The sequence below is a fragment of the Petaurus breviceps genome, unplaced genomic scaffold (assembly GCF_028583685.1).
Source record: "Petaurus breviceps papuanus isolate PSGF00001 unplaced genomic scaffold, PetGlider_PUasm1.0 84, whole genome shotgun sequence".
NCBI lineage: Eukaryota > Metazoa > Chordata > Mammalia > Diprotodontia > Petauridae > Petaurus > Petaurus breviceps.
The window spans coordinates 2,143,103-2,169,187 of record NW_027186645.1 but is presented as its reverse complement, the minus strand read 5'-3'; the positions used below and the strand labels follow the sequence as shown (position 1 = coordinate 2,169,187).

The 26,085-nt window shown below is 35.5% G+C and overlaps 1 protein-coding gene across 1 annotated transcript in view; it reads right to left on the bottom strand.

Annotated features, from left to right (window-relative positions):
• PRKAR2B (protein kinase cAMP-dependent type II regulatory subunit beta) overlaps positions 1-26,085 on the bottom strand; it is a 146,275-nt gene that overhangs the window by 48,215 nt on the left and 71,975 nt on the right. Inside the window, exon 3 of the mRNA XM_069106986.1 lies at positions 4,119-4,171. Coding sequence (XP_068963087.1) covers positions 4,119-4,171 — 53 coding nt within the window. The remainder of the gene's footprint in view (positions 1-4,118; positions 4,172-26,085) is intronic.

Sequence of the window (26,085 nt, the reverse complement as noted above, 5' to 3'; positions counted from 1 at the left end):
ATATGTGAGGTTGATAATTGAAATGCTAAATCTTTAGAGAAAATAAATACCATACTTTACATATGGTAGATTTATTCTGAGCACATTATTATTCATACATTATAGGAAACCTATTATTTTTCTTTAAATGCAGTAATACCTTAATTATCTGGTATTATTGGAAAATAAAGAATTCTAAATAACTCATTTTCTAGATAACTGGAAGTTATTTGAGTTTTATTCTAAGGCTATTCTATTAAAAAAACAGAAATCTTCATGAAATGTATTAAATATTACCCTGACTTCTAAAAATGAAAAAAATAATTGAATATTTTTTGATGACTCTGAAACATCAGTAATTGCACTGCAGATGAAGATGAAATAGGACTGATGGGGTTAACTTTAGGACTTGTCTTAGAAGGTGTTTTCTTTGAAAAAATATTTTGACTTAATTTTATATTAGGGTTCTTTTTCACATTTATGAGAAAATAGGTACAAAGGATATACAACTACATAGACCTCCTGAGAAGTGTGAGGTAGGTGCCTTTTTGAAAAATTAAGTATTGAAGACCAAAGCAGCTTTTCTTAAATGGTTATTTTCTTCTCTAAGAAAATGTCTTCTTCATTGATGCTAGAAGTACTTATGGCTTAACACCAGCTTTCAAAACATATCTAACTACATAACTGATGCAGTGGGCCATAGACACTTCCTTGTCAGCTTGTACCCACTCATTAGCACTATTTATTGATGGAGTTAGCATTTCACAAACTATTTTGTATAATCTTACTTTGGAACTTATAAATATTTCATCCTCATTGCATAATGATGATCATGACACCCCTGCAAACATAATATCAGGTCACAATTTTCTCCAAGTCCCCTTTAATTAATGATTTCACATTTAACAGAATTACAAGCACATATCGATCACCACAAAATATTTAATGTTAAAAAGTTAATATCTTACTAACACACCAATTGCAAGGCTTCTGGCATCTCACTGATCATTGATTCAGGGGCTACTTCTTTACTTTCAGGGCAATAGCTTTGATGGGGAGGTTTTCATTGGTGGGGGGCAGGGTTTAACTTCCAAATTCAGTGCTGCTGAAGATTTCTGAAGCGGTTAGATGTCTGACCTCTGAATAAGTTAACTTTATTTTTAGATGTGAATTTATTATAGCTAGAGGCCAATTTTTCTATTAAATGCTTTCTGATTTCATCATTTAAATTAATGGGAAATTGTGGTGATCAACAGAAATTTGCTTTCAAGAAAACTTTACAAGAACGAGGGATTCTATTAACAAGAAAATGATGATTGAAAATTGTTGGGGCGGCTAGGTGGCTCAGCGAGTAAGAGCACCGGCTCCAGTGTTGGGATGACCTGGGGATCAAATCTGGGCTCTGATACTTAGCACCAAACCCAGAAATAACTGGCCGTGTAACCTTGAGCAAGTTACTTAACCCCGATTGCTTTAAAAAAAAAAAAAAGAAAATTGTTGCACACAATATACTTTTTTCTACTTATCAGGAAGGTCATACTCCTAATTTTACCAGTTCTTCCACCCTACATTGTTATGAATTAGTTATGTTTAACCTTTAAAAAACTTGACTATTAGAAGGACCACACTTTCAAATACAAATGTCTTGTCAGAATGGAGCAGAAATCTTTTGGGTTTAAAAAGTAAAGGAAAAAACTCTAGTATCTCTGAGAGGTAGCTACTGTTTAGATGAGTTTTTTGAATATGCAGTGAAATGAAAAAATACAATTTAATCTAAGTAATGTTACATCTAGAAAGAATGCTCAAATAATGTATTTTATTCTATCAAAATAGACACATTGCTTTTTCTCCATGTAATGCTTTCTAACAGTACAAAAAAAAGTCATTACTTCAGATGCAAATACCCCAGCAGTGAGAGGCTAGAAACCCTACAATTACTTCAGATGCTACTAATTTGGAATTTGTAAGATTTATGAGTATTTGTTCTAAAATGTACTTGTATTCTATCTATGAAAAAAAAAAACAGTTTTCTGAACAAATGCTGCTTATTTTGGCTAGATTATAAGAGGAATGTTTGATTTACACAATAAGATGAAGCACTTTATCACCATCACTTGCATATAATTATTATGTTATAAAAATAAACCATCTATCAACTATAACAGCTCTATTAGGCTCTCTGAGAACAACACTGTTATCAGTAGATTGGAGTTCATGGAACACAGTCTATATGATGAAAAGGAATATATTTTTTTATTTTAATTTTTTTACTTTTTGGAGGGCAGTTGGGGTTATGACTTGCCCAAGGTCACACGGCTAGTTTTTGTGTTAAGTGTCTGAGGTCGGATTTGAACTCAGGTCCTCCAGACTCCAGGGCCGGTGCTCTACTCACTGTGCCACCTAGCCTCCCCTGAAAAGGAAAATTTTTTAAAAAAATAGTCTTTCAGACTTTCCACTAATTCAGAAAAGATTTCCCCCAATGATGGCTGCAACTAATCTGAATTAGCATGGTATTACAGTATGAGTCTATACATATGTGTCAGATTGCCCTTAAATTGGACCATTTTATTTTATACTAGATCCATAACATAAAAGAACTAAGATGACCCTAAACTTTTTAATTATACTTATCTAAAATCCAAATGAGATATTAGCAGCAGGACATGGCAAATTTGTTATATTCTCAAGGATATAGACTTAACAGCTCTAAGACCCTAAATGGTCATTAAATGGTCTTACATATCAAAGTTTTATTGTGTGGAATGTGATGAATAATTCTACCTTATTCTCAAAGATTCAACTAGCTGAATATGTTCATATATATGTGTATATGTGTGAATGCACATATATGTATATACACATACACTCAGACACACCAAGAAAACCCCAGTTTTCTATATATCTTATCTGTCTACATATACATTGCTAGGTGGGGTTTAAAAATATAGAAACAGAAAACTGGGATTTTCTTGTTGCCTCAGAACAATTCAAGGCTATGGAAGTAAAAGATGCAATAACTTGTAACCCAAAAGTGTCACAAGTCTAGGAGGGGGACCCCTGAAGTGCTTTCATATATCATTCCTCCTTCCATCAGCAATGTTTCAGATATACTTCCATAATCTCATGGCTGCTAAGGAGTCAGTTTATAAATTTCTTTACTTAGGGTTATAATACATAAATTATTCCTGTCCTTCCCAACAACTCAATATTATTCATGATTTTTAAAATTCTTGCAATATACCTTGTAAGAAATGAAAATGTTTAAATAGAGAAGTCCTTTTACAGAGTATACATATAAAAAACTTGATATTTCTTTCATTTCCTAACAATCTCTTTTCTTTTAATTTTAATGAAAAAAATGAGAAAAGAAATACATCATGGCAAAACAAAAAAGAAAATAATTGCTTCACATCATTACAGAAACCTCATTATTCCAAATATAACAACTTCTAAGAAATCTCTTTCTTAGTTAATGCAAACTATTAGTCTCATGAAAAACTAGTATGCTACCAACACCACAAATTCTTATTCATTCACTCATTTATTTGTTTATCTCATTATTAATTTTTTCATTTATTTATTTCTCCATCTATTTATTTGAATATTTTGGTAATTTTTGTTTACAAGGTATATTGTACTTTTATAAGTATTTTAATGGAAGCATAAAACCTTTCCCAAACATTTTCTTAGTTTGAAAATGCTCCTTTAGATCAGAAGATTACAAGAAACAACTGAGGAAAATAATCGCTTAAAAAATCAATTTTTCATGGGTTCTTGTTCTGCAGTGAACCCTAAATCAAGAAAATAATCCAATTGTATACTCAGTGAATTTTATGTAGACTGTACATGTATAAGTATATACACTCACATATGTGTGTGTTTATGTATGGAAATATACATATCATTTTGATGCTTCTAGAGCTGAATAATTTCAGCACCTCCCAGTCTGCTAAAGCTTTCCTGGAACGTCAACATTTCAGGCAAGGAAATACATTTTAGTAAAATCACCAGATTAGCAAAGAAAGTTGCTGGAAAAAAGAGTCAGAACTGTCCCAATATACGTTCTCTTGTACATGTTTTTCACTTGAGTTGCTATTATTCTCTTCATATTTTATAAAAGAATTAAGTAAATTACATACCCTGGATTCTGCATCATCTTCTTCTTCATCTGGATTATAAGCTTCTGCACATACTACAAACAGAAAAAACCCCAAAGTGTAATAAATAAACAGTATTAAAAAATAACAATCCTTTAATAAGTCAAGTCAGAGTAAAGTACTATACCTCTTAAAATCAAAATGTTATATATTCTGGGAGGTTAGTGTTTTTCTTTGGGGGGTTGCTCATGAAAAGGATCTTTTGATTTCCTGGTTGAGATCTGAGTAGTGGAATGTTCAGAGCCCCTGTCTGTGCTCCCTCGATCCAGTGATGTATGTAAAGTGTATAGCAATATTGCTATGTTCAGACAGCTGGAGCCCCGTCTGTTGGTCTTTGTACTACTTTCTCTACTTGTATTTTCTCTGCCTATATTTTCTCCATGTTCGGGGTACTGACCTTTTCCCTGAGCTACTGAATGTATTTAAAGTAAGATTGCTGACCCTTTTAAAAGTTGTCTTTCCTTTAGCAAAGGAGATCAAAGAGCCGGTGCAAGCAGGTCATCCTGGGTATGCTAGGCTGCTTGCTGTTACAAGTGGCTTGCCATTTCATTCTGCAGCTCATTTCACAGATGAGGAAACTGACATAAATAGGATTAAGTGACTTGCCCAGCGTCACAGATATTAATTGTCTGAGTTCAGATTTGAACTGAGAAAGCTGAGTCTTCCTGCCACCCAGCTGCTCCTTCATGTAAGGTATTGGGTTATTATATAGTTGGCTTAGGGGAATAAAAGAACACTATGATAAATCTTGTCTGGGTTAAGCATCTACTCTCAAAGATGATACACATTTTGGCTTACAGAAGATTATACATAAATGTAAAAACTCTTATTTTAGTTATTTGTCTTTTGGTTTCTCCCATATGAAGAAATTTTTTAAGCTTATAATGTCCCCAAAGCAGAAAATGCCTAGAAAAACAAACATAAGACCCAGATTCTAATGACTGCTATGCAACGATTAATTTAAATTCATGTTAGATGATGAATTCAAGTCAACAGGCCTGAAAAACTAAATAACAGGATATTGAAAGAACTGGCAAATGTGATTGTCAAGCAGCTGCTTGTTGCTTGCTGTTCAATCATTTCGGCAGCATCTGACTCTTTGTGACCCCATTTGGTTTTCTTGGCAAAGATACTGGAGTTGCTTGTCATTTCCTTCTCCAGCTTTCTTTTTTTTAACAGATGAGGAAACTGAGGCAAACAGGGTTAAGTGACTTGCCCAGGGTCACACAGCTAGCAAGTGTCTGACCCCAGATTTGAACTCAGGTCTTCCTGACTTCAAGACCAACTTATGTCTCACTCATGACAGGAACTTAAAAAATATTCACTGAATTGTGGAAAATGGGAGAGGTACTATGAGACTAAAGAAAGGCAGATATTACTCTGGCTTTCCAAAAAAGAAAAGACCACACAACTTTCTAAATATAAGCTAGAAAGTCCCTGGCAAAATTCTAGAACATGAATGTATTAGGCACAGTTAAGAAGAAGTATCTTCAGTATTTCATTTTTCATGATTACTGTGACCCAGGAAACTTTGCTCTCCAGGAACAAGTGACATTTCTCACTGGGAGAAATTCCCTTAACTACATTTCCCAAAAGGTGTGTCTGGATGCAGAGTAGAAGAGTAATCAGACAAGTACCGATTACTGAGGATTCTTCTGAAAGTCCAAAAGCTTAAACAGTGAGATTGGCAGAGGGATGTACATGTAGGTACGTGTATGTGTATGCAAATGGGGGCATTGGGGGAATGGTATAGTCATGGCATCCCTCATGGAGGATTCCTAGCAGAATTCTGATGCTTCCAGCAATTCCCACTCTGCCACATAGTCAATAGTCAAACATTTATTAAATTCCTACTATGTGCCAAGCACGGTGCTAAAATGGGGGGTGGGTGAAGGGGAACAAATAAGAAAAAGATAGTCCCTGTAGTCAGGAAGCTTACAATCTAATGAGGGAAGACAATATGAAAAAGGAAGCCAAAAAAAGGGGAGGAGGAAGATCATCAGAAGTGACACATTGAGGTGGTATGATGTTTCCTGGAGTTGAAACCAAGCAGAAGGAAAATGAATGGAAATGGAAAATGGTGGAAAATGAAATTAGCAGGAGAGCTCTGAGCCTTCTATAAGGGATGATTATGGGAGGAGTTTATTGTTCAGTTCTCCAGCCCTCGGATCAGAAAGGAGAGAGGCACTAGGGGAGTGGGGTGGGGGCTAAGGAGTGCGGATGCGGTGTAGAGAAGGTGTTAAGTATCAAAGCTGAATCAATATCCATGATGACAATGAGATTTCAAGTGACAAACTCATCCTGAGGGTGAAACTTTCACAGAGCTTCATGGGGCAGATAGCATCAAACCCCAGAGTTTTGTTTTGTTTTGTATTGTCTTTAGCTTTGGACAGTATGAACTAGCTATGTTCCTTCTGAAATACTGATGGTGGGATTGTGGTGCAGATAGAGAGGTTAGGCTTAGATTATAACACCCTTCAAGCTGACGAGGGCTTGAACTCTTTTGAGAAGCAGGGAATAAGAATGGCTATCTTCCATAATTACTACTACCTTGTTATTTTATGACTTAAATGCTCTTGCTGCCAGATTTTTTAACTTGCATGACTGGTAAACAGAGACTATTGCACTGGTGTATCTCAGTCTGGGATTTGCAGAACTGATTGCCCAAAAATATTACACTGTGAACATGTTAAGTATATCAAGAAGCTGTGGATATGGGGCTGCCCTGCCTATTGCTGGCTGACCATGTGGTCTGGCTCAGCACTAAAGAACTTAGGCACTTTGAAATGATGAAAAAATATTTTTATCGATCTCTCAGCACCATCACAGTAGCAGATTAGGGGAATACATTAATTTGAAAAGGAAAGACAGCTTCTGGATAGCTCATTTGCTATGTAGCAAGTAGAGCAAGTAGATCTCTCTCTCTCTCTCTCTCTCTCTCTCTCTCTCTCTCTCTCTCTCTGGGTTTCCCATGAGGGGTATGGTATGGTACTCTTCCCCCCTCCTGGAAGAAATGGTGACTTGTGAACACACTGCTGCTAAGGCATATAACTAGAAAAAGGAGAGTTTGAGCCTGGGCCCCAAACTGCTTGAGAATATGTGACCAAACATCAATCCCAAGAAGAACATGTCCAGCTTTTGAAGCAACCTTGGAAGTTGAAGAGTTTGGAAGATCCAGAGTACCTTAGTAAGAGCTGACTGGGCAGGAGGAGCTCCTATATCAGAGAAGATGACCATCAACAGAAGGAGATCAGCCAGAAGGCATGAACTTACATGGAATTGTTAAACAGTGAAGACCTGAGGTAAATTGTAAAATTCCTATTCAGCAGTTTTCCAAACTGTATTATGTCTTGCTATTTTAAGTATTAAACTCCTGGAAGATTATAGCAATAATTATGCTGTAAACTGCTACTTCTTAAGTTGTCTCTCAATGCACACTGGTAAGTCTTGTGTTTGTTAAGCAATCTGTTTGTGCAGAGGAAATAAATAGCTGTCCTATAACTGATTCTATACCTTACATCTAGTACCTTTCTTCTTCCTTTGGGGGAACCCTAGATATCAACTGAAACTAATCTTTAAGTAACTGATTTGAGGGCACATTGGTAGAGGTGTAAAGGGCTGAACAATGCGAGAGACAGCCTAATTCTTATCATTAGAAGCTGTGATATTTAAGGACTAATTTTGGTTCATGTGTATGAGTCCAGAGTTAAGAGGACCTATGTGAAGAGGGAGAGGGCAAAGCACTCCCTTATGGTTCTGTATAGCCTTCTGAGAAATGTAGTTCAAGCTCTAACATTTCTCTGAGCCCTAAGCATTGTGGTAAGAAGTCTTGGGGGGAGTCCTTTACATTCATACTTACAACATAAACATAAATTTGGTGAGGAGTAACAACCAACATGGTTTCATCAAGAATAAGTCATACCAATTAATTTAATTTCCTTTTTTAAAAAACTGGATAACTAGGTTGATAAATGAAGAGAAAGTTGTATATACTGTTTATCTAGATTTTAGAAAGGAATTTGACAGTATCTCTCATGCTGTCCCTGTGGACAAAATAGTGAGATATATGTTAAGTAACAGAAGTGGTAAAGTATATTCAGAGCTGGCTGAAAGTCTGATTGACCTATAAAGTAACCATTAATACATCCATGTTAACATTAAAGAAGGTCTCCAGGGGAGAGTGCCACAGTTTCATCTTGGCCTTATTCAGAGACTGGATATCAAATCTGTAACTGCTTTTCCATAAAGATAGGAGAGATAGCTAATGATAATCTTTACTATCCTAGACATTTCATCAAGAATAAGTCATACCAGGGGTGGCCAGGTGGCTCAGTGAGTAAGAGCACTGGCCCCAAAGTCGGGATGACCTGGGATCGAATCCGGGCTCTGATACTTAGCACCACACCCAGAAAATAACTGGCCATATAACTTTGAGCAAGTTACTTAACCCCAATTGCTTAAAAAAAAAGAATAAGTCATACCAGTCAGTATTCTTCCTTAAATCTGATAGCCTTTCTTAAAACTCCAGTATCCTTTCTAAAATCCACAAAGTTAGGAAAGACAGCTAATGTCCTGGATGACAGAATGGGGAGATCTAAAAAAGATCTCAAAAGTCTCGAACATAGGGTGAAGTATAAAGTCTCACAAATGAGTTTAAAAAATCACCATTACTAGTACAAGATTAGAGAGACACAGAGAGCAATTTTTCTGAAAGCAAAAAGTATTGGTAATTTTAGTGAGTTGTTTAATATGAGACAATAGCATGACCTGAAAGCCTCAACAAGTGATGTAGTCTAAGGCAGAATGAAAAAAAAAAGCAGCTTCCAGAAATCATAGTCCCTCGTATGTTTCTCCTATTCAGATTATATTTAGAGGACTGTGGGCAGTTTTGGATATCACACTTTAGGAACGATATTGGAACATCTAAGAGAAGGGTGACATGGGCAATAAAGATTGTGCAACTGGAAACTGGAGGAACTGGGGATATTTACAATGAAGAGTAGAAGACAGAAGTCACACAGGATAGCTGTCTTCAAACTTCTGAAGGTCTGCCATGTGGGCAAGGGAGCAGACTTTCTTCTTGGCCCAGAGGGCAGCTCCAGGCAAAATGGCAGAGAAGCAGATTTCACCTCAATGTAAGGACAACTTTTCTTATAATTTGAGCTATCTTAAAAACAGAATGAGGAGCCACAGCAGGTAGTTTAACCTTCACTAGAGGTCTTTAAGTCAAAGTTGGGTGACAACTTGTTGAAATTATGGAGAGTTTAAAAAATTTATTCACATATAATTGGTCTTAGGTTTTTTTCCAGTTCTGAAATTCTGTGATTCTATATGGATCTTCCTAAGGGATAGTGTTGTTTTTGATTAGTGAAGGGTCCAAAAGAATGCCAACTCTTTCCGATGCTAATATCTCTTAACATTGACTAATTAGTTAAATACCTATCTACAAGGGTGGTAGTCTATACATGTCTCATTTCTTACTTAGCCTTAATCACCGAATGGGCTCTGCTTCAGTCTAACTGAGACCTGTTAAAGACCTTAGCTTAAAAAGGCCAAGGTCTCCCACTGCATCCACTGTCATCTTCAGTCATCCTGATCTATATCTGGTCACTGTAGTCAGTTACTCCAGAGGAGAAAGGGAGGCTGGTGACTTTGCACAGCCCTCTCTTACTCAAATCCAATTTACTTGCATGTCATGGCATCACCTTCCTGATACCAAAATCTTCTTCAAGAAGGAAGGACAAACAATAACAACCAATGAGACTATGTATGCTGTAATGCACATGCAATCTATGCCCATACAATATGATGCTGTTATAAGCAAATATATTTGGATGCCAAAGTTTCCTCACATATTCCCAACATCATTACTGCCTATTAAAAACTATAGTTGAGTAGCTAGATGGTGCAGTGAATAGTGCACCAGTCCTGGAGTCAAGAGGACCTGAGTTCGAATCCGGCCCCAGACACAACACAGTAGCTGTGTGACCTTGGGCAAGTCCTAACCCCAATTGCCTTGCCTCCCCCCACCTCCCCAAAAAACAACAAAACAAAGCAAAACAAAAAAACTATAGTGAACATATTAAAACAGGGACAGTGTTATGCTCCTTAAGAGCAGGGATTATTTGTGGGTTTGCCTTTCTTTGTATCTCCCAGAATTTAGCAGAGTGCCTGGCACACAGCAGGTGTTTAATAAATGCTTGTTTAACAAATTGTTGTGACCAATAAGTGCTAAATCAGAATAAATCATGGTAATGTGTCGAATCCAGAATCAAACCTCTAAATTCCTTACTGAATAGCAAACCTACATTTATTTTCTTAAAATTACTGAACCAGAGCAATAAAAATATTATTACAATTGGGCTAATCTGATTTCAGTTTATATTAACACATGTGTAAAGTTTCAGATTTTTAGCCAGTTAAATTATTAAAATCTTAAAGTATAACTTGCTAAAAATAAAATATCAATAAAACTTAATAAGACAAAAGATTTCTGCATGCAAACAACAGTTTTAGTATTCATTTCCTTCATTAAACTAAAATCTCAAATTTCTTGTTTCTTTCTTTTAAGAACAACTAAATTTAGCGGCAGCCAGGTGATGCAGTGAATAGAGCACCATCCCTGGAGTCAGGAGGACTTGAGTTCAAATACGGCCTCAGACACTTGACAATTATTAGCTATATGACCTTGGGTAAGTCATTTAACCCCAATTGCCTTGCCTCCCCCCCAAAAGGAAATAAGTTTGTAAAAAAATGAACTCGTTTTGATACTGTTCCTAAAGAAAAAGTAGATATGTTGCAGTGTAAATGCTACAAAGTTGCAGAAAAAATTACATACTGCAATTCAAATAGCAACCTGTAATTCCAATGATCTAATGTTTTCTGTCAATAAAAAAATTTCACACAAAAAATATATATATGTATATATATATATTTTTGGCCCTGACCTTTGATTTCATTGGTACTGGGAGCTCCCAGGGAAGAACTTCTTTTACCAATGCAAATTAACTTGGAAACTTGCTCTTAAACTTGAATCTTAGAGCAAAATTTTAAAATAACTGGAGGATTTCTGTAAAATGAGAATACAAAGTCTCCTCAGGTTGTCGTGAGGACAAATGAGATAATATGGAGAGTGCTTTGCAAACCTTAAAGCACTAAATAAATGTTAGCTAAGACAATTATCATTATCGGAATAAACTAAATATGAAGAGAAAACAGTAACACTTGCTAAACACCACCAATGTTCCATACACTTTCCTAAACTAATTTTCTTAGTGTATGTTTATACTACACTAGGTTCCTATCTAAGATAATGGCAGGTTAGACTCTTATTAGATAAACAAGTGTTTGCCTATTTCCACTTATTAGCTAAAGAGCTGAACAAAGTCTTAAGAGGTCTACAGAGTTGCATAATCATTATTTCACTTTACACTGACTGCAACTAAGTTAAGTACAACTGAAATATATTTGGAAATAATTTTAGATTTATTTTTAAGATTGCTATGTACTTTTACATGGTATCTTTGAATCTAAATTTCAATCCCTCTGATCTAGGCAAAGTCTTTGGGTAATGTTTCATGAAAGAAGTGAATTGTAAAAAAGTCTTTTGAAAGAAAAATTAAAAAAAACAAAAAATATTCATCCACCCCCTTACACAAAATGCTTGAATTCATGGAAAGATTCAAGTTTCCTTAGAGTATAATTATTTTACATGCTAATCACTCCTATTTATAGAATTACAAACACTATTAACTCTTCATTAAATGCTTTCTTGCCACGCATCACTCTATCTGATCTGATAACTCCTATTAAATAAAGTCATCTCTTGCCCACAGTCCCTAACACCATGTGTATCTAACTCAGCCTGGCTGAAATATGGTTTAAAAGTTGGGGACAGGGGTGGCTAGGTGGTGCAGTGAGAAAAACGCTGGCCCTGGAGTCGGGAGGACCCGAGTTCGGTTCCGGCCTGAGACACTTTAACACCCACACAAAAATACTAGCCGTGTAACCTTGGGCAAGTTACTTAACCCCAAATTGCCCTCCAAAAGGCAAAAAAAAAAGTTGGGGACAGAGGACAATCAGTTGCTAGGGGACTACTTTTCTGAAGATCACATTTAGCTCAGATTCTTTTGCTATATAGTAGGTCTTTAGGAACATGCTAAATATGGTTGTGGCTTTCATTTCATTTGCAGTAGTAATAGAAATTAGATGACCTCTTTTTAGGGTGCGGGGAGAAGTAAAGGTGAGGGTGGAATAGTCTTTAACTTTTAAACTTCTTTGATGAATTCCCTGACTGCTATTACCATCAACCCATCAAATCTCCCCATTCAAGTTCATTGAAGGGATTTCTATTTGGACATAAGAACTGTGGAAACTCAACTTCCCTTACTTAAACATTACCCTCCCAGACACTATTGTGAAAGCCTCTCCTCCTTCCAATCAACTCAGGGAATGACCATTTGGAAGACCACTAACACAGATATTTTTCATTCAAAATTCTAAATAGAATTTGGAGGCCAATTTACTGCATAAGCTTCTTTATACTTGGCACTTCCCCCAATCTATAGCTAGCAAATTCCAATCTTCTGCACCACCCAGTCTTGTTCCATTTAGCAGGCATTAGGAAATTAATAGATTCACGAGATCACCAAAAATCGCTTTGTCCTCTGGAGTGCTATTCTATTCTTCCAGGAGTCTACTTCATTCTAGATCTCTTCCTGTCATACTGTTCTTCTATCTTCTGACACTCAGGTTTTCTCCTAAAGATATGTTATCCCTTTCCTTCAGCATCAGAGGTTCCTTTTCTAATGCTTCTCTGATATACTGAGACAGGAAGAGGAACTGGTATATTCTGCACCACACTTCCAGTCTCTTTCTCTGTCTCTCCTGCCCTCCCATTTGTGCCCTGCCCATATCCTTGTTCCTGTCATCTATCAATCTCCAACTCTCCCTCCCTTCTCCTTCTTTCCTGAGGCAATTGGGGTTAGGTGACTTGTCCAGGGTCATGCAACTAGTAAGTATTTGAGGCCAGATTTGAACTCAGGTCCTCATGACTCTAGCGTCAATTCTCTATCCACTCTGCCACCTAGGTGCTCCTTCTCCCTCCCTTCTCAATAAATTTAATACTTACTTAAAGTTTTCTCATTTCATCCCTTACCTTTATTGTTGGTGACTTTAATGTCACTTTGATGTATCTTTTGAACACCCCAGTTCCTCAGTTCATTGATCTTCTTAACATATCATGACCTTCATTTCCATTTGACCTCAGTGAACCATAGGGGTGCTCAAAAATCAGAATGCTCCATTAGTCCAATTATTCTAACTCTATGATCTTATAACATTGAAATTCCATCTCTGATCATATTGATCTTGTTCCTCCTACCCCCACCTTCTTCCCCTACCTCGCTCCTCCTAAACCTATTATTTCTCCTCAACTTGGCCTTTAATGTGGTTGTTGATAACTTGCTATCTTCTCTACAGCACTGCCTGTTCAGATCCTTTGGCCACTTATCTTTTGGGGAGGGGCTCTTGTTTTTATATATCTGTACCAATGTCTCACCTATTTATGCAACTTTCTATATATCTATCAATCTTAGCAGATATTTATCAGAAATTTCCTGAGGAGACTGTTTTCAAGTTAACTTTCCCCCTCTAATTTTGTCTGCTTTGCTTCTGTATAAAAACTTTCCAATTTTATGTAATCATAATTGTTTGTTTTATGAATGAATGAATAAAACATTTATCAAGTATTTACCATGTCCAAAGTACTGTGATAAATGCCAGGAGTACAAACAGAAAAGCAAGACAGTCCTGTTTTCAAGGAACTCACATTCTAAAGGGGGAGACAACACATATGGAACGTTTCAGGCAGAATTCAGAAAGAAAGGTCCCATGGTCTTTAGGGTTCAGTGGCAAAGCAGATGGTAATGTCTCTTCTTTAATGGCAATATTACTGATAAAATAATATCATTTCTGATGCTGAGTCATTTGACAATACCAAGGATTTTGATGATAAGAACTTCTTTTGGGGGTTGTCAATAGATATAGTTGTAGCACTTGTAAACACAATTGCCAGGTTGCATATCCACAGGATTTGCTTCCCAGGACAGTGGTTGTGGACACTGAGCAGAAACACTGCTATTCTCAAAGCTCTTGGATTCAGGGTCTTGGGCTATCTCTATCATTTTGTTTCCTGGGATTTTCTTTATCCCTTGTTTGTTCAAAGATTCCTCCTCTGTCCATAGTTATGAAAGGCATCTTTCATTTCTCCTCAAATTTGTTTATATGACCTTTTGGTCTAGGAGTTTATATATATATATTAATATTAATTAATATATATTTATATATAATATAATCAATATATTATATATTAATTTGTTGATTTAAGCCTAATTTCTCCCAGACTTTGTTTTTCCTACAAGTCTGTGTTGAATAATGAGTTCTTTGGTTCATTGAACACTATCTTACTATGTTCAATTGCTTCTGGATCCTATATACCTAATCTGCTCCACTGATTGACTTTTCTATTTTTTTAACCAGTAACAAAATAATTTTTATTTTTATTTTTATTATTGCTTTGTAATATAGTTTGAGATCTGGTACTCCTGAATCTAATCTTTCCCTTCCACTTTTCCCCATCATTTCCCTTAGTATTATTGATTTTTTTGTTCCTACAGATAAATTGTCATAATTTTATCTGGTTCCATAAGTCTGAATGGTATAGAAATTAATTTATGTAACTGTCATTTTACAGTCCAACTATGAGCAATCCCTCTCCAATCATATAGGTCTTCTTTTATTTTTATAAAGAGTGTTTTGTTGTTGTGTTCATATGATTCCAATGTGCCTTGGTATGTAGACTTACAAATTATTTTTCCATTTTAGTTTCTTTTTATACCAAACTTAAACACCAAATAAAAGGAACCTTTCCATATACAAAGTATAAAGGAAGGTTCTATATAATAGAAATCAAGAAAATTATCTAAATATGAAAAACCAACAGATATATGGTAAATATCATGAAGTGTTTGATTTTCTTTTAAAATGTAAAATAAATTAAAAATGAAACTTTTAAAGTGATCTTGCTCATCTGAGATTCCTTCTGACTTCAGGTCATTTTTCGTGGAGAATTGGAGATTCTATCCCTAATCCCACTCTCCTCATCTCCCCTCTCTTCTTTGAAAACAGAAAGACAAAACTCTATAATGGATGTAGGCAGTTAAAGCAAAACAAATTCTCACACTGACCATACCCAAAAAAGGAATGGTGCATTCTCAAGCATCTCGAGTCCTTCACATTTTTTCCACTCACAAAAGCAGACACTACTTCATCATGCTCTGGAATTGTGGTCAGTCATTTCATTGATCAGGATTCTTGTGTTTTTAAGTCTTTACAAGATGTTGCTATTGTATAACTTATGCTCCTGAAACTGCTCACTCTGTCTGTCACTTTATATGTCTCTTCAGGTTTCTTGAAAAACTTCTTTCTTTCATAGTTTCTTGTGGCACAATAATATTGCACCATATTCACAAACCATAATTTGTTCAGCCATTCCCCAAATAATAGGCCTTCATTTCCAGTTCTTTGCTACTACAAAAAGAGCTGCTATAAATATTATTGTGCATATGTGTCTTTTTCCTCTTTCCTTGATGTCTTGGCGGTATAGGCCTAATAGTGGTATCATTGAGTCAAAGGATATACTACACAAGTGATTTTTGGGCAATAGTTCCGCACTGCTTTCCAGATAGCTAGATTAATTCATGTATCCAACAGAAAAGCATTAGAGGGTTTGTTTTCCCTGCAACCCCTCAAACATGGGTAATTTTCCTTTTGCTAATTTGCAATTTAATGGGCCGTAGGTAGAACCTCAAGGTTGTTTTAAATTATAATTTTGTTATTATTAAGGATTAGGAGAATTTTTTCCATAGGTTTGCTGAAAATTTGAATTTCTTCCTTTGAAAAGTGTTTTTTCATATTCTATATCAATTAAAGACTAGCTCTCACACTTAGGAATTTGACTCTGAAAAATATGCCACAAAGATTTTTCCCCCAATTAAGTGTTTTTCTTCTAATTTCAACTGTTTTTGTTTGTACAAAAACTTTAAATTTTGTATAATCAAAATTATTCATTTTTTTCTTCTGTGATCTTTTTGTTCCTTGTTGAGTCCTGCACTCTTCTCCTGTACAAAGATATAAAAGGAAATTTCTTCCTTGTTCCTCTATTTTTTATGATACCATCTTTTATCTCTAAATCATACCCATTTGGAGGTTATCTTTGTACATAGTAGGAGACATTAATCTATTATATCTAATTTTTGCCCATTGCTTTTCAGTTTTCTCAGCAACTTCTAGAGAATAGTATATCCTTATGCCAGTGCTGGATTTGGGGGTTTTATCAAACACTATGCTTTTGTGTTCATTTGCTTCTGTCTGTTAAATATCTAAAGTATTTCACTGACTGACCTCAGTCAGTCAATAACCATTTATTAAACACTTGCTATGTGCCAGGAACTGTGTTAAGCATGTCTACACAGTGTTATGAAAACAAACAAGCTATCTGGGTAATATGCTTGTCTGTCACAGATTAAGAATTTATGCGTCAGGCAGGATTTTATTGCAGAAATGCATTTTGTTTGGGGCTCAGGTGAGGCAATTATTAGAGATAGTGGGGCCAGAAAGGGAGGGGATTTTCCTGACCCTTCCTCCTCTGTAACCTAGCTCCACATTGTCGTAAAATCAGCACCAGAAAAATGGTAGAAAGGCCTGAGGACTGTTTGTCATAAATACTGTGCATCAGATTATTGACGCATTCATACATACATTCAAAACAATTCTGCATTATATAAATGCATGATGCTTACATTAGCATTTTTGTATTGAGGGACTGGAAAAGGAAAATGATGAGGCTGTATATTGTCACCTTATTTATTTCACTTATGTGCATAGTAGATAATGAGAAATGTCAGGCTGGATGATTCAAAAGTCAGAATTAAGATTTCCAGGAGAAATATCAACAGTCTCAAATATTGTAGATGATATCATTCTGATGGCAGAAAATGAAGAGGAATTGAGAAGCCTCTTGATGAGAGTGAAAGAGGAGAGTGTAAAAGTTGGCTTGAAGCTTAATAGAAAAAAAAACAACAACCAAGAAACAAAACTAAGATCTTGGCAACTGGCCCTATCATTTCCTGGCAAAGAGAAGGAGAAAAATGGACATATTTTAAGATTTTATATTCTTGTGTTCAAAGATCAGACGGTGATTGAAGCCATGAAATTAAAAGATATTTGCTCCTTTAAAGGGAAGCCATAGAAAATTTGGGCAGCGTACTAAAAAACAGAGATACCACCTTGCTGACAAACGTCTGTATAGTCAAAGCTATGGTTTTTCCAGTAGCAATGTATGGCTGTGAGAGCTGGACTATAAGGAAAGTTTAGCACTGCAGAATCAAAACTTTCAAACTGTGGTGCTAGAGAAGACTTTTGAAAGTCTCTTGGACAACAAGGAGATCAAAATCAATCAATATTTAAAGAACTTAATTCAGACTATTCATTGGAAGTTCAAATACTGAAGCTGATATGGCCACATAATGAGAAGATGAGACTCACTGGGAAAGATTAAAGGAAAAAGGAGATGAAAGAGGATGAGATGGATAGATAGTGTCATGGAAATAATGAACATCAACTTGGGCAGATTTTAAAAGTTAGTGGAAGACAGAAGGCCCTGGAGAACTATGGTTCATGGGGTCGCAAAGAGTGAGATATAATTGAATGGCTGAACAGCAACAACATTGAAGGATTAGTCCCAGATATGAGCTCTATGTCATAGTGTGTAGTTAACTGTATTAACCTCAATACAGAAACCATGCTTTTTATATATTAGAACAGACCCTTAGTTTTCCAATGGTTTTAATGATTAACATTTTTAGCTTATTCATTTAAATAATAATCAGCTTTAAAACAGAGCTTGTTACAAAAGCACAGGTGTATCTGACAGCAGCTTTCATTATATCACTGAGATTAAATTTAGAGCAATATGAAAATGAAATGTCACCCACATTAATGAGAAAAAATATCTATTTTAGATAAAGTAAATTATTTTATAGTTTAATAAGATAATATCTGTTATTAGTTATGCATGGCAAAGGAGAAAATCAGGGGAGAAGTATGCAGTAGCTAGTGGTTGAATTTTTCCTATATACAAATTTTGAGTATTTAATGGAAACCCTTAGTTCAAACATGAGAGGAGCTATTCCACTCATGAATAAAGGACTAGTAAAACAGACTATCTCTTCCTTATTTCTGTTTCCATGTAACTGAATGCTGCTATATAGTTGAGATTTACACCTCTTTCTTCCCTTCTGTGCAGAGGCAAGGCATGAGGGTAACGGAGTTAACAGAGTATAGGTTGAATAAGATCTATAGAATGATGGTATTTTATAAACTCAAAGCAGTACCAGTATATTCAGCTAGAGTTCCTTTCCAGTTTCAATGGTGTTTTTCTTCATTTTGTTTCTCAAGATAGTTTCTATTATTAAAACTGCCATCATGTTCAAACCTGTTACTGGCTATATTTCTGAGACAGAAAAAAAATCACATAAAATATCCTCTACATAGCAGACCTTTGATTTTATTTGTATAGGGGACCTTACACTGAAGATACTCCTTTTACCAATGTGAAGCAACTGAGCAGCTAGCAGATCAGCAGCCAGTCTGATAACTTATAGCCTTAGAAAGCTTCCTAGGGCACTGAGAGATTAAGTGACTTGCCCAGGGTCTCACAGCCAAGTATGTACCAGGTAGGACTTGAACCTAGATCTTTCTGACTTAGAAACTGGATCTCCATCCACTAGGGCAGCTGCCTATATCTATCTTGCAGAAATTGTATAATGATTTATTAGTAAATACACATATGATTATTTAAATTTTGGCTATATCTTCTAAAATTCTTACTTACAACAATATTTTATTGAAAAGATGGGAGATTTCAATGCATAGTACTGTACCAGTGAAGAGATATAAAAGTGCCTTTTGATCCACCTGTGATTAATGTATGTAATTAATTCTCCTTAAAAAAATCTCTAGGTTAGGAAATTCTATAATTTCCATGATATAAACAATAAAGTGTTTAATAACCTTATGATTAGAAAGTTATTTCTATCTAAACTAGGATCCTCTGATGTAACCCATTGCCTATTTTTTTTCCTCTTCCCTACACCCTACAAATGGAAAAGCGCTACCAACATATCGCTAAGAGGATGCCAGATTTCAAATGTGTCTACCTTAATGATAAAGATGCAGGGTACACATCAACATGAAATTGATGATAGTGACAGTCAACATGTCATAGTGAATAAAGTGCTAGACATTCACTCCTACTGCTTGCCCCAACACTTACATGCTGGATCACAAGAAGCAGGCTACTTATTCTGAGTCTCAGTTTTTGCATCTCTGAAAGAGGACAATAACATCTATAGTACTTCCCTCACATGGTTCTTGTGAGGCTCAAATGAGATAACGTATGTAAACACCTTGAAAATATTAGAGTACTACATAAATGTCCAGTCTGATGATGCTGATGATGTTGATGATGAAATTAGATCAAAGTCATAAAACAAATGGTCAGGAGATGGCAACATCGGAAGGCTAAATGACCAAATCATCAAGAACTATAGCTGCTCTAATTTAAAACCTACAATTGCTTCCTGGAGTTAGAAGTGACTTAAAACTCCTGAAACTAACTCAAGCTATAAACACAAAAGCTTAGCAAAATCACAAAATCAGCACAAAGAAGGTGAGACTCCCTAAAATATCTTGCCAAATTTCAATATTGAAAAAGATTGTCTCTAGTATGACAGTTTGACTTTGAACATCTAGCTTTTCCTAAAATTTAAGTCCATTTGTACCTCCTTTTAAAGGTTTTGTAGCTTAGCTAAAAAAGAGATGAAACAACATAAAGCTTTATTAATTACATAAGATTACTAGCAATAAGCTAAACTTAGTCATTCTGAAGAAAACCCACTGACATTTGAACTTTTAGGAGTTTTCTGCTTGTAACTTCCTCACTCATATAGGAAAAGGAACATGCAAAAAACTCCAGAAAAAAACAAAACAAAACAAATTTATCTACATTGGGGCAAGTGTTCGATATTAATACAATTTTTCCTTGTCTCTTTTATGTCTTGAAAATTGCAGTTATCAAATATACAATAATAACAGGGAAAACTCAGAATAAAAAGGAATTAACATTCAAAAAACAGTTTTGCTTAAATTATCAATGGTTTAATGGCTTAATATTCCCTTTAGTTATGACTAATATTAACACTAAAAGGGGGAAAGCTAGCAGATAATTCTGGCAAAGGAAGCTGTTAATGTCCAAATCATACATCCCTCAATGTCTTAGGCATTAAGAATAGAATGTTTAAAAACAGAATGTATACTATATGTATACTATTATATGTCTCTAGCTCCTTTCACATCAATATTATGACTCTCTCTCCCCTTCAGCAATGTTAAGGATTTTCTTAGAAATTGGTTACTGAGATGGAAGCTAAAAAATTTACATGGAAATGTCAATAGAATAGATTGTCTTCTATTTCACAATACATATTTTATTCAGGTTTCTCAGAAGACTCTCTTTCTCTCTCTCTCTCTCTGTCTCTCTCTCTCTTTTCTCATCATATAGTCTAGCAACTCTTTAATACTTCCCCCAATCTTGAGATTATAAAATAAAATAAAGAAAAATATTTTAAGGAAATGTAAACTGTTTTGGTAAAAATTTAGTCCTTAAAAAAATCTTTTCACTTAACTGTTGAACTTTAAACATGAACTTTATTTCACATAACAAATATGGATACTGTACATGAAATGAACAGGGAATCACATCACCAGGTTCCACAACTCTATGTACAACAATCACACTTAAAAACATTCTATTTTTAAGCATTCTGTTTTGAGTGCCTAAGACAGTGTCTGGCACATAGTAGGTTCCTAGAAAGTGCTCATTTGATTGCCTGATTACGCATCTCCATGAAAGATGATTGAAACATGATTATAAATTTCCTCATTTTAACCTGGAGTATTCATCAGGAGATCCTGCCTACTATTTAATCTACAACTTAATTATTTAACCATGGCAACACACATAACAGAGAAAAATGAAAAATGGTCCTCAGTCTTACGGCCTGTCCCACACCTTCAGCAACAGAAGATGTAAGAAGATGGGGCAGGAGGTATTAGGCATCACAGTTTTTAGGCAATTTAGAAAACCTCAACTTAGCAAAAATGGAGATCCTGGTCCAAAGACTAGCAAGGGGATATATTACTGAAGAAATGGATCATAGGAACATGATATTCTTATAGTAAATTAAACTAGAGAAAAACTGATGCTAAACAGAAGTATGGCTCACAGGTTCTCCTTGAAAAGGCAAAGGATGTAATTGAAGAGTTGGTTTTATCAAAGGTCCAAAGGCAACAAAAAAGATACTGTGTTCATCTGGTATGCAGCACTCATGATCAGTATATTCAAAAAGACCACTATGATAAAAGACCCCATAAAAATTAGTTTCATCTTATGCTCCAACATTTGTTGTAGAGGATAAGGAAGTAAAGTAAATCTATTAAGAATTCAATTAAACATTCCAAAATAAAGCAATGCATACTTTAATAGTGTCATCAATACAAAAATGGAAACAGGTAAGGTTAGGGGAAAATATATTGGAAGCTACGAATCAAGAATAAAGAGTGAGAGAGGCCAAATACTTGGAGATTTCACAGAAGCCTCATGCCTATGTAAATATTTTCTTCAAGAAAAGAATCTGAAGGTTCAAGACATGCAAGATTAATTTCTAATAACCTCTAAAAATGAAACAGATTGTAACTTAAAAGGCAGGAAATGACTTGTTAACTGATGTAAAATTCAGTACAGTCAGATCACCAACTTTTTAGAATAAAGATTAAAATGAATTCAAAACTAGAATAATTAAAGTGTGAAAAGTATATGGAATATAATCAAAACAACTCCACCCTCACCTAATGAGCAAGCTTGGTGAGAGATCCAGCTAAGCAAAATAATCCTGAGGGCATTTAAAGATGAAACTGGAAGAACAACAAAAAGAAAAAAAATAGAAAAGACTGGCACGGGTTTTTATTTTTTAATATCAGACTTTGTTTTCACCATTAAAGACAGTGAATACCTCACAGCTGGATACTAAAATCACAATCCTGGATGTGTTTATAGAAGAAATAGAAACAGCACTAAAGGAACAAAATTGGGAAAAATAGATGGAGCAGACAAATTAATTAACAAACATTTATCAAGTACATAAAAAGTGGTCTATGCAGGAGGGGACATGATTTTGATTACATTGAGAGACCAATTCTCAAGGTATCTGAATGCAGGGAAGATTTACAACCAGCAAAAGGAGAACCAAGAACCCCAGTAACCACTAACCCATTAGTCTACTTTCATATTTATATTTTTAAAATTTATGAGAAAAATCTATAAATATATCCTTGATGAGAGTGATAGAATGGGATAAGCAGGAGAGTCTATAAGCATCATTTTGCAGTATAGAAAGACTGTATCTTTGCCATCACACAATGACTGAAAAATGTAAAGGATACAAGATCATGCTATTCTAATTATTTGCTGACTATTAAAAAGCATTTGATTCAGTATCACAAAACACCACCTTAAATTTTGTCCTCCAGTTTTTGTCTCCTGTTTACCTTTCAAAATTAAACAAGTGTCTTTTGAATGATAACAATTTTTTGAAAATGGCAGACAGGGTAAACAGTAATGCATGGGGAGGGTTAGAATTCAAATCCCATATCTGCTACTTATGCCCTCTGTGACTTTGTTCTTAACTTCTCTGGACCTCAGTTTCCTCATCTGCAAAATTAGGGAGCAGACTAACGTCTCTTCTAACTTTAAAATCTATTATCCTGTGATTTGACAACAAAAAACCCTTTATAATCAATAATATTAAATGAGACATAAAATAGAGAGATGGAAAGCTATTTGCTACCATCTCAGAGGAGATCTGGCCGAGTTCAAGTCAAGATCGTGTTCCACTATAGACAGATAGAGAGATGCTTCAGATGTTTGGGTAGGCAGGACATTTTGCTGATTGCATCAAGCCTGAGTAATCTGAGGAGCCTTCTCAATGAGATCTGTAATCACTCAAAAGAGTTTGGCCTAATCATTTTAAGGAACATTCAAGGGGATGAAGAAAAATGCCCAATTTCCAACTGTGATATGTGGTTATATAGTCAATCTCCGGAATTTAATCAACAGTAGTTTGGACAAATATTGCAAGTGAGCAAGGGGTTAAAGCCAGGCTTGACAGGGGTAGTAGGAAAGGCTAGATTACTTTCAGAAAGGTACTATGTTCTTTTAATGACGTTGAGTTTCTTCCTGAAACAAAGGCCCATCTTTTTAATACAGATATTCTTTTGGTGGTGCTCTGCATACAGTAGGCATTTAAAGAAATGTGTGTTGAAATGGTGATGCTTATTGAGTGGACATTACCGCCTAATTCCTGGTAGTATGGTTTCTAATATATGGTGGGTAACTATAATTCCCCACAAAAGCAAAAGAAAAATTACAAAGAGATTGGAGCCCTATTGGTTGAATACTAGCCACAAATTATTTGTACTCATTATAGATTTACAAACAGAAGTTCACAAATAAGGAATGCTGTCAAATATCATTTGAGTTGTCCCCTCCCCCCTTTTTTGTTCAAACTTGCAATTTCATCTGCATTGGAACTCTTGGTGTTTGGTGTATAAAGTCCCTCTGACAATGCAGACTGGCACCTTGCCTGTAGGAGAGTTGCCAAAGAGGTTAAATGCCTAGCCCATAGTCACACAGCTGATGCTTGAACCAATGTCTCCCTGGCCCCAAAGAAGTGCTCTATTCCCTATGCCACACTGACTTTCAAGTTGGCCAAGTAAATGGAATCAGTTTAGGAACAACAGAGACTATTTCTCTGATTCTTTTACTGTTGGTCTAACTTTCACTTGTGAAAGCAAACTTCCTATGAAATCCTGTCCATGCTTATTTTCAAAGAAAAATACACTTCCAGTGTGCTACTGAGACAGCCACTATTTTCCACATAGTAGACAGTTTGGTCCAATGCCCCCACTTCTGATTTAATTAGTACTAGAGTCAGCAAAAACATAAATTATGTCTTCACATATGAGTCTCTATATTGAGAGAGCAGTTTCTTCCAAGGGTTTTCCCTCAAATTCTTATGAACTGCCATAGCATTCATAGGATATTATAGGGAGCTGTCCAAAATCCTAACCCAATTTTACAAATGAGTAAGAATATAAAATTTGACCACCGAGTCAAGACCCTTGGCATCCATTTTGATTCTCCTCTGGTAGACCAATATTTCCCAAAAGAACCAATATTGAGGGAAGACTTAACAATTAGAGTAAATAAGGATTTTGCTTCAGATCAGGCTTCCTCTCTGCATAGACTGACTTCTTATCAGTGTGACCTACATACTTCCTTTTCACTTAAACTGAAACACTGTTCAGGCCTTATTTTAAGAACAAGTAGTCTGGACATCTAATCCCAAGTTCTCTCTGGCAGCTCAGTGTACAATTCTACTCTTTTTTATCCGGTTTCATAGTCAGGCTCTTTTAGAAGAGTATGCAAAGTTCTCTATCTTTCTTCTGATCTTCGCCATCATTCATGTATATCATAACCCAAAATGAGAAGTTAATTAACATACCATGAAATAAAAAGAGGGTGATGAGGATCATTCTGGCTCATTTTTGAAATATCTTTTGAGTTGGTCCCACAAAGGGGAATAACAGAGACTATTTCTCCAATTATTTTACTATTTTGTATAGCCTTAATTTATGAGTGCAACTTTCTTCCATATGGTCTGGACTTATAATTCCCTACTGTTACAGAATTCCTGGTGAGAAAACTCCCTCTCTATCAGATTCAGGTCAGGGCTTAAGGCCCTGAGAGGTTAAGTGACCTGGGCAGGATCATAGAGTTGTTATGTGACAAATGGCAAGGCTTAAACCTAGGTCTTTCTGACTCTGAGGCCAGGCTCTCTATCCTTTATGCAACACTCCCACTTCTCTTCCTCACCCTAACTTTTTCTTGTGAACACAATTTAACACACTATAAATTGCCCCATTTGGACCCTACACAGTGACAACTCAGCCACAGATCTATAGGTAGGAATAGATATCATTTTGTATCATATTTTCTCAATACCAAAGTTATTGATTTTTTAAAAATTAAAACTTTACAATTCTAAGGAATTTGATCAAGTGGATTCTTACTCTAATCTAACTTTACAAAATGTTTAGGAACTTTAATTATAAAGATGTTCCTTCTAATACCCATGAATATCATGTGTTTCAAATAACCATAGTATATGAAATATCCAATTTCTGTCCTTGGCTTTAACCTTTAAATTTTTTTATAAAGTTTTAAAGTATGGCAAAATTAAGACTTTAAAAAACATTCAACAGCTTTATGAAATGAATTCACATTAACTGAGATCTTCCATGAGAAAGAATCCTGCCAATGTTAGGGGTATGATGTATGGGAATGGGGTGAAATTATACTATATAACACCACTGCACATACATTATGAGCAGCCTGTGGGATCCAGAGAATGGGGGGATACACCATATAAGGAGCCTCCATTCTCTCATAGAGGTGCATTTATCCTCCATAGTTCCCAGCCGTTTCCTCATATCTGAAAGGATATGGTAACATGCAAGATACAAGAGAAGACTGATGCATGTAGGTGGATATTCTCTTCCTAAATACTTGCCAAATACTCTGATCTTCAGCTCATCACTATGTAAAACCAAATAAAAATTTTCCTCTAAGCAAAGGCAAAAACTAACAGAATACCAGTCTCTAAAAGGAGAGAAATACACCCCAAAGAATAATTCAGAATACAAAAATTGC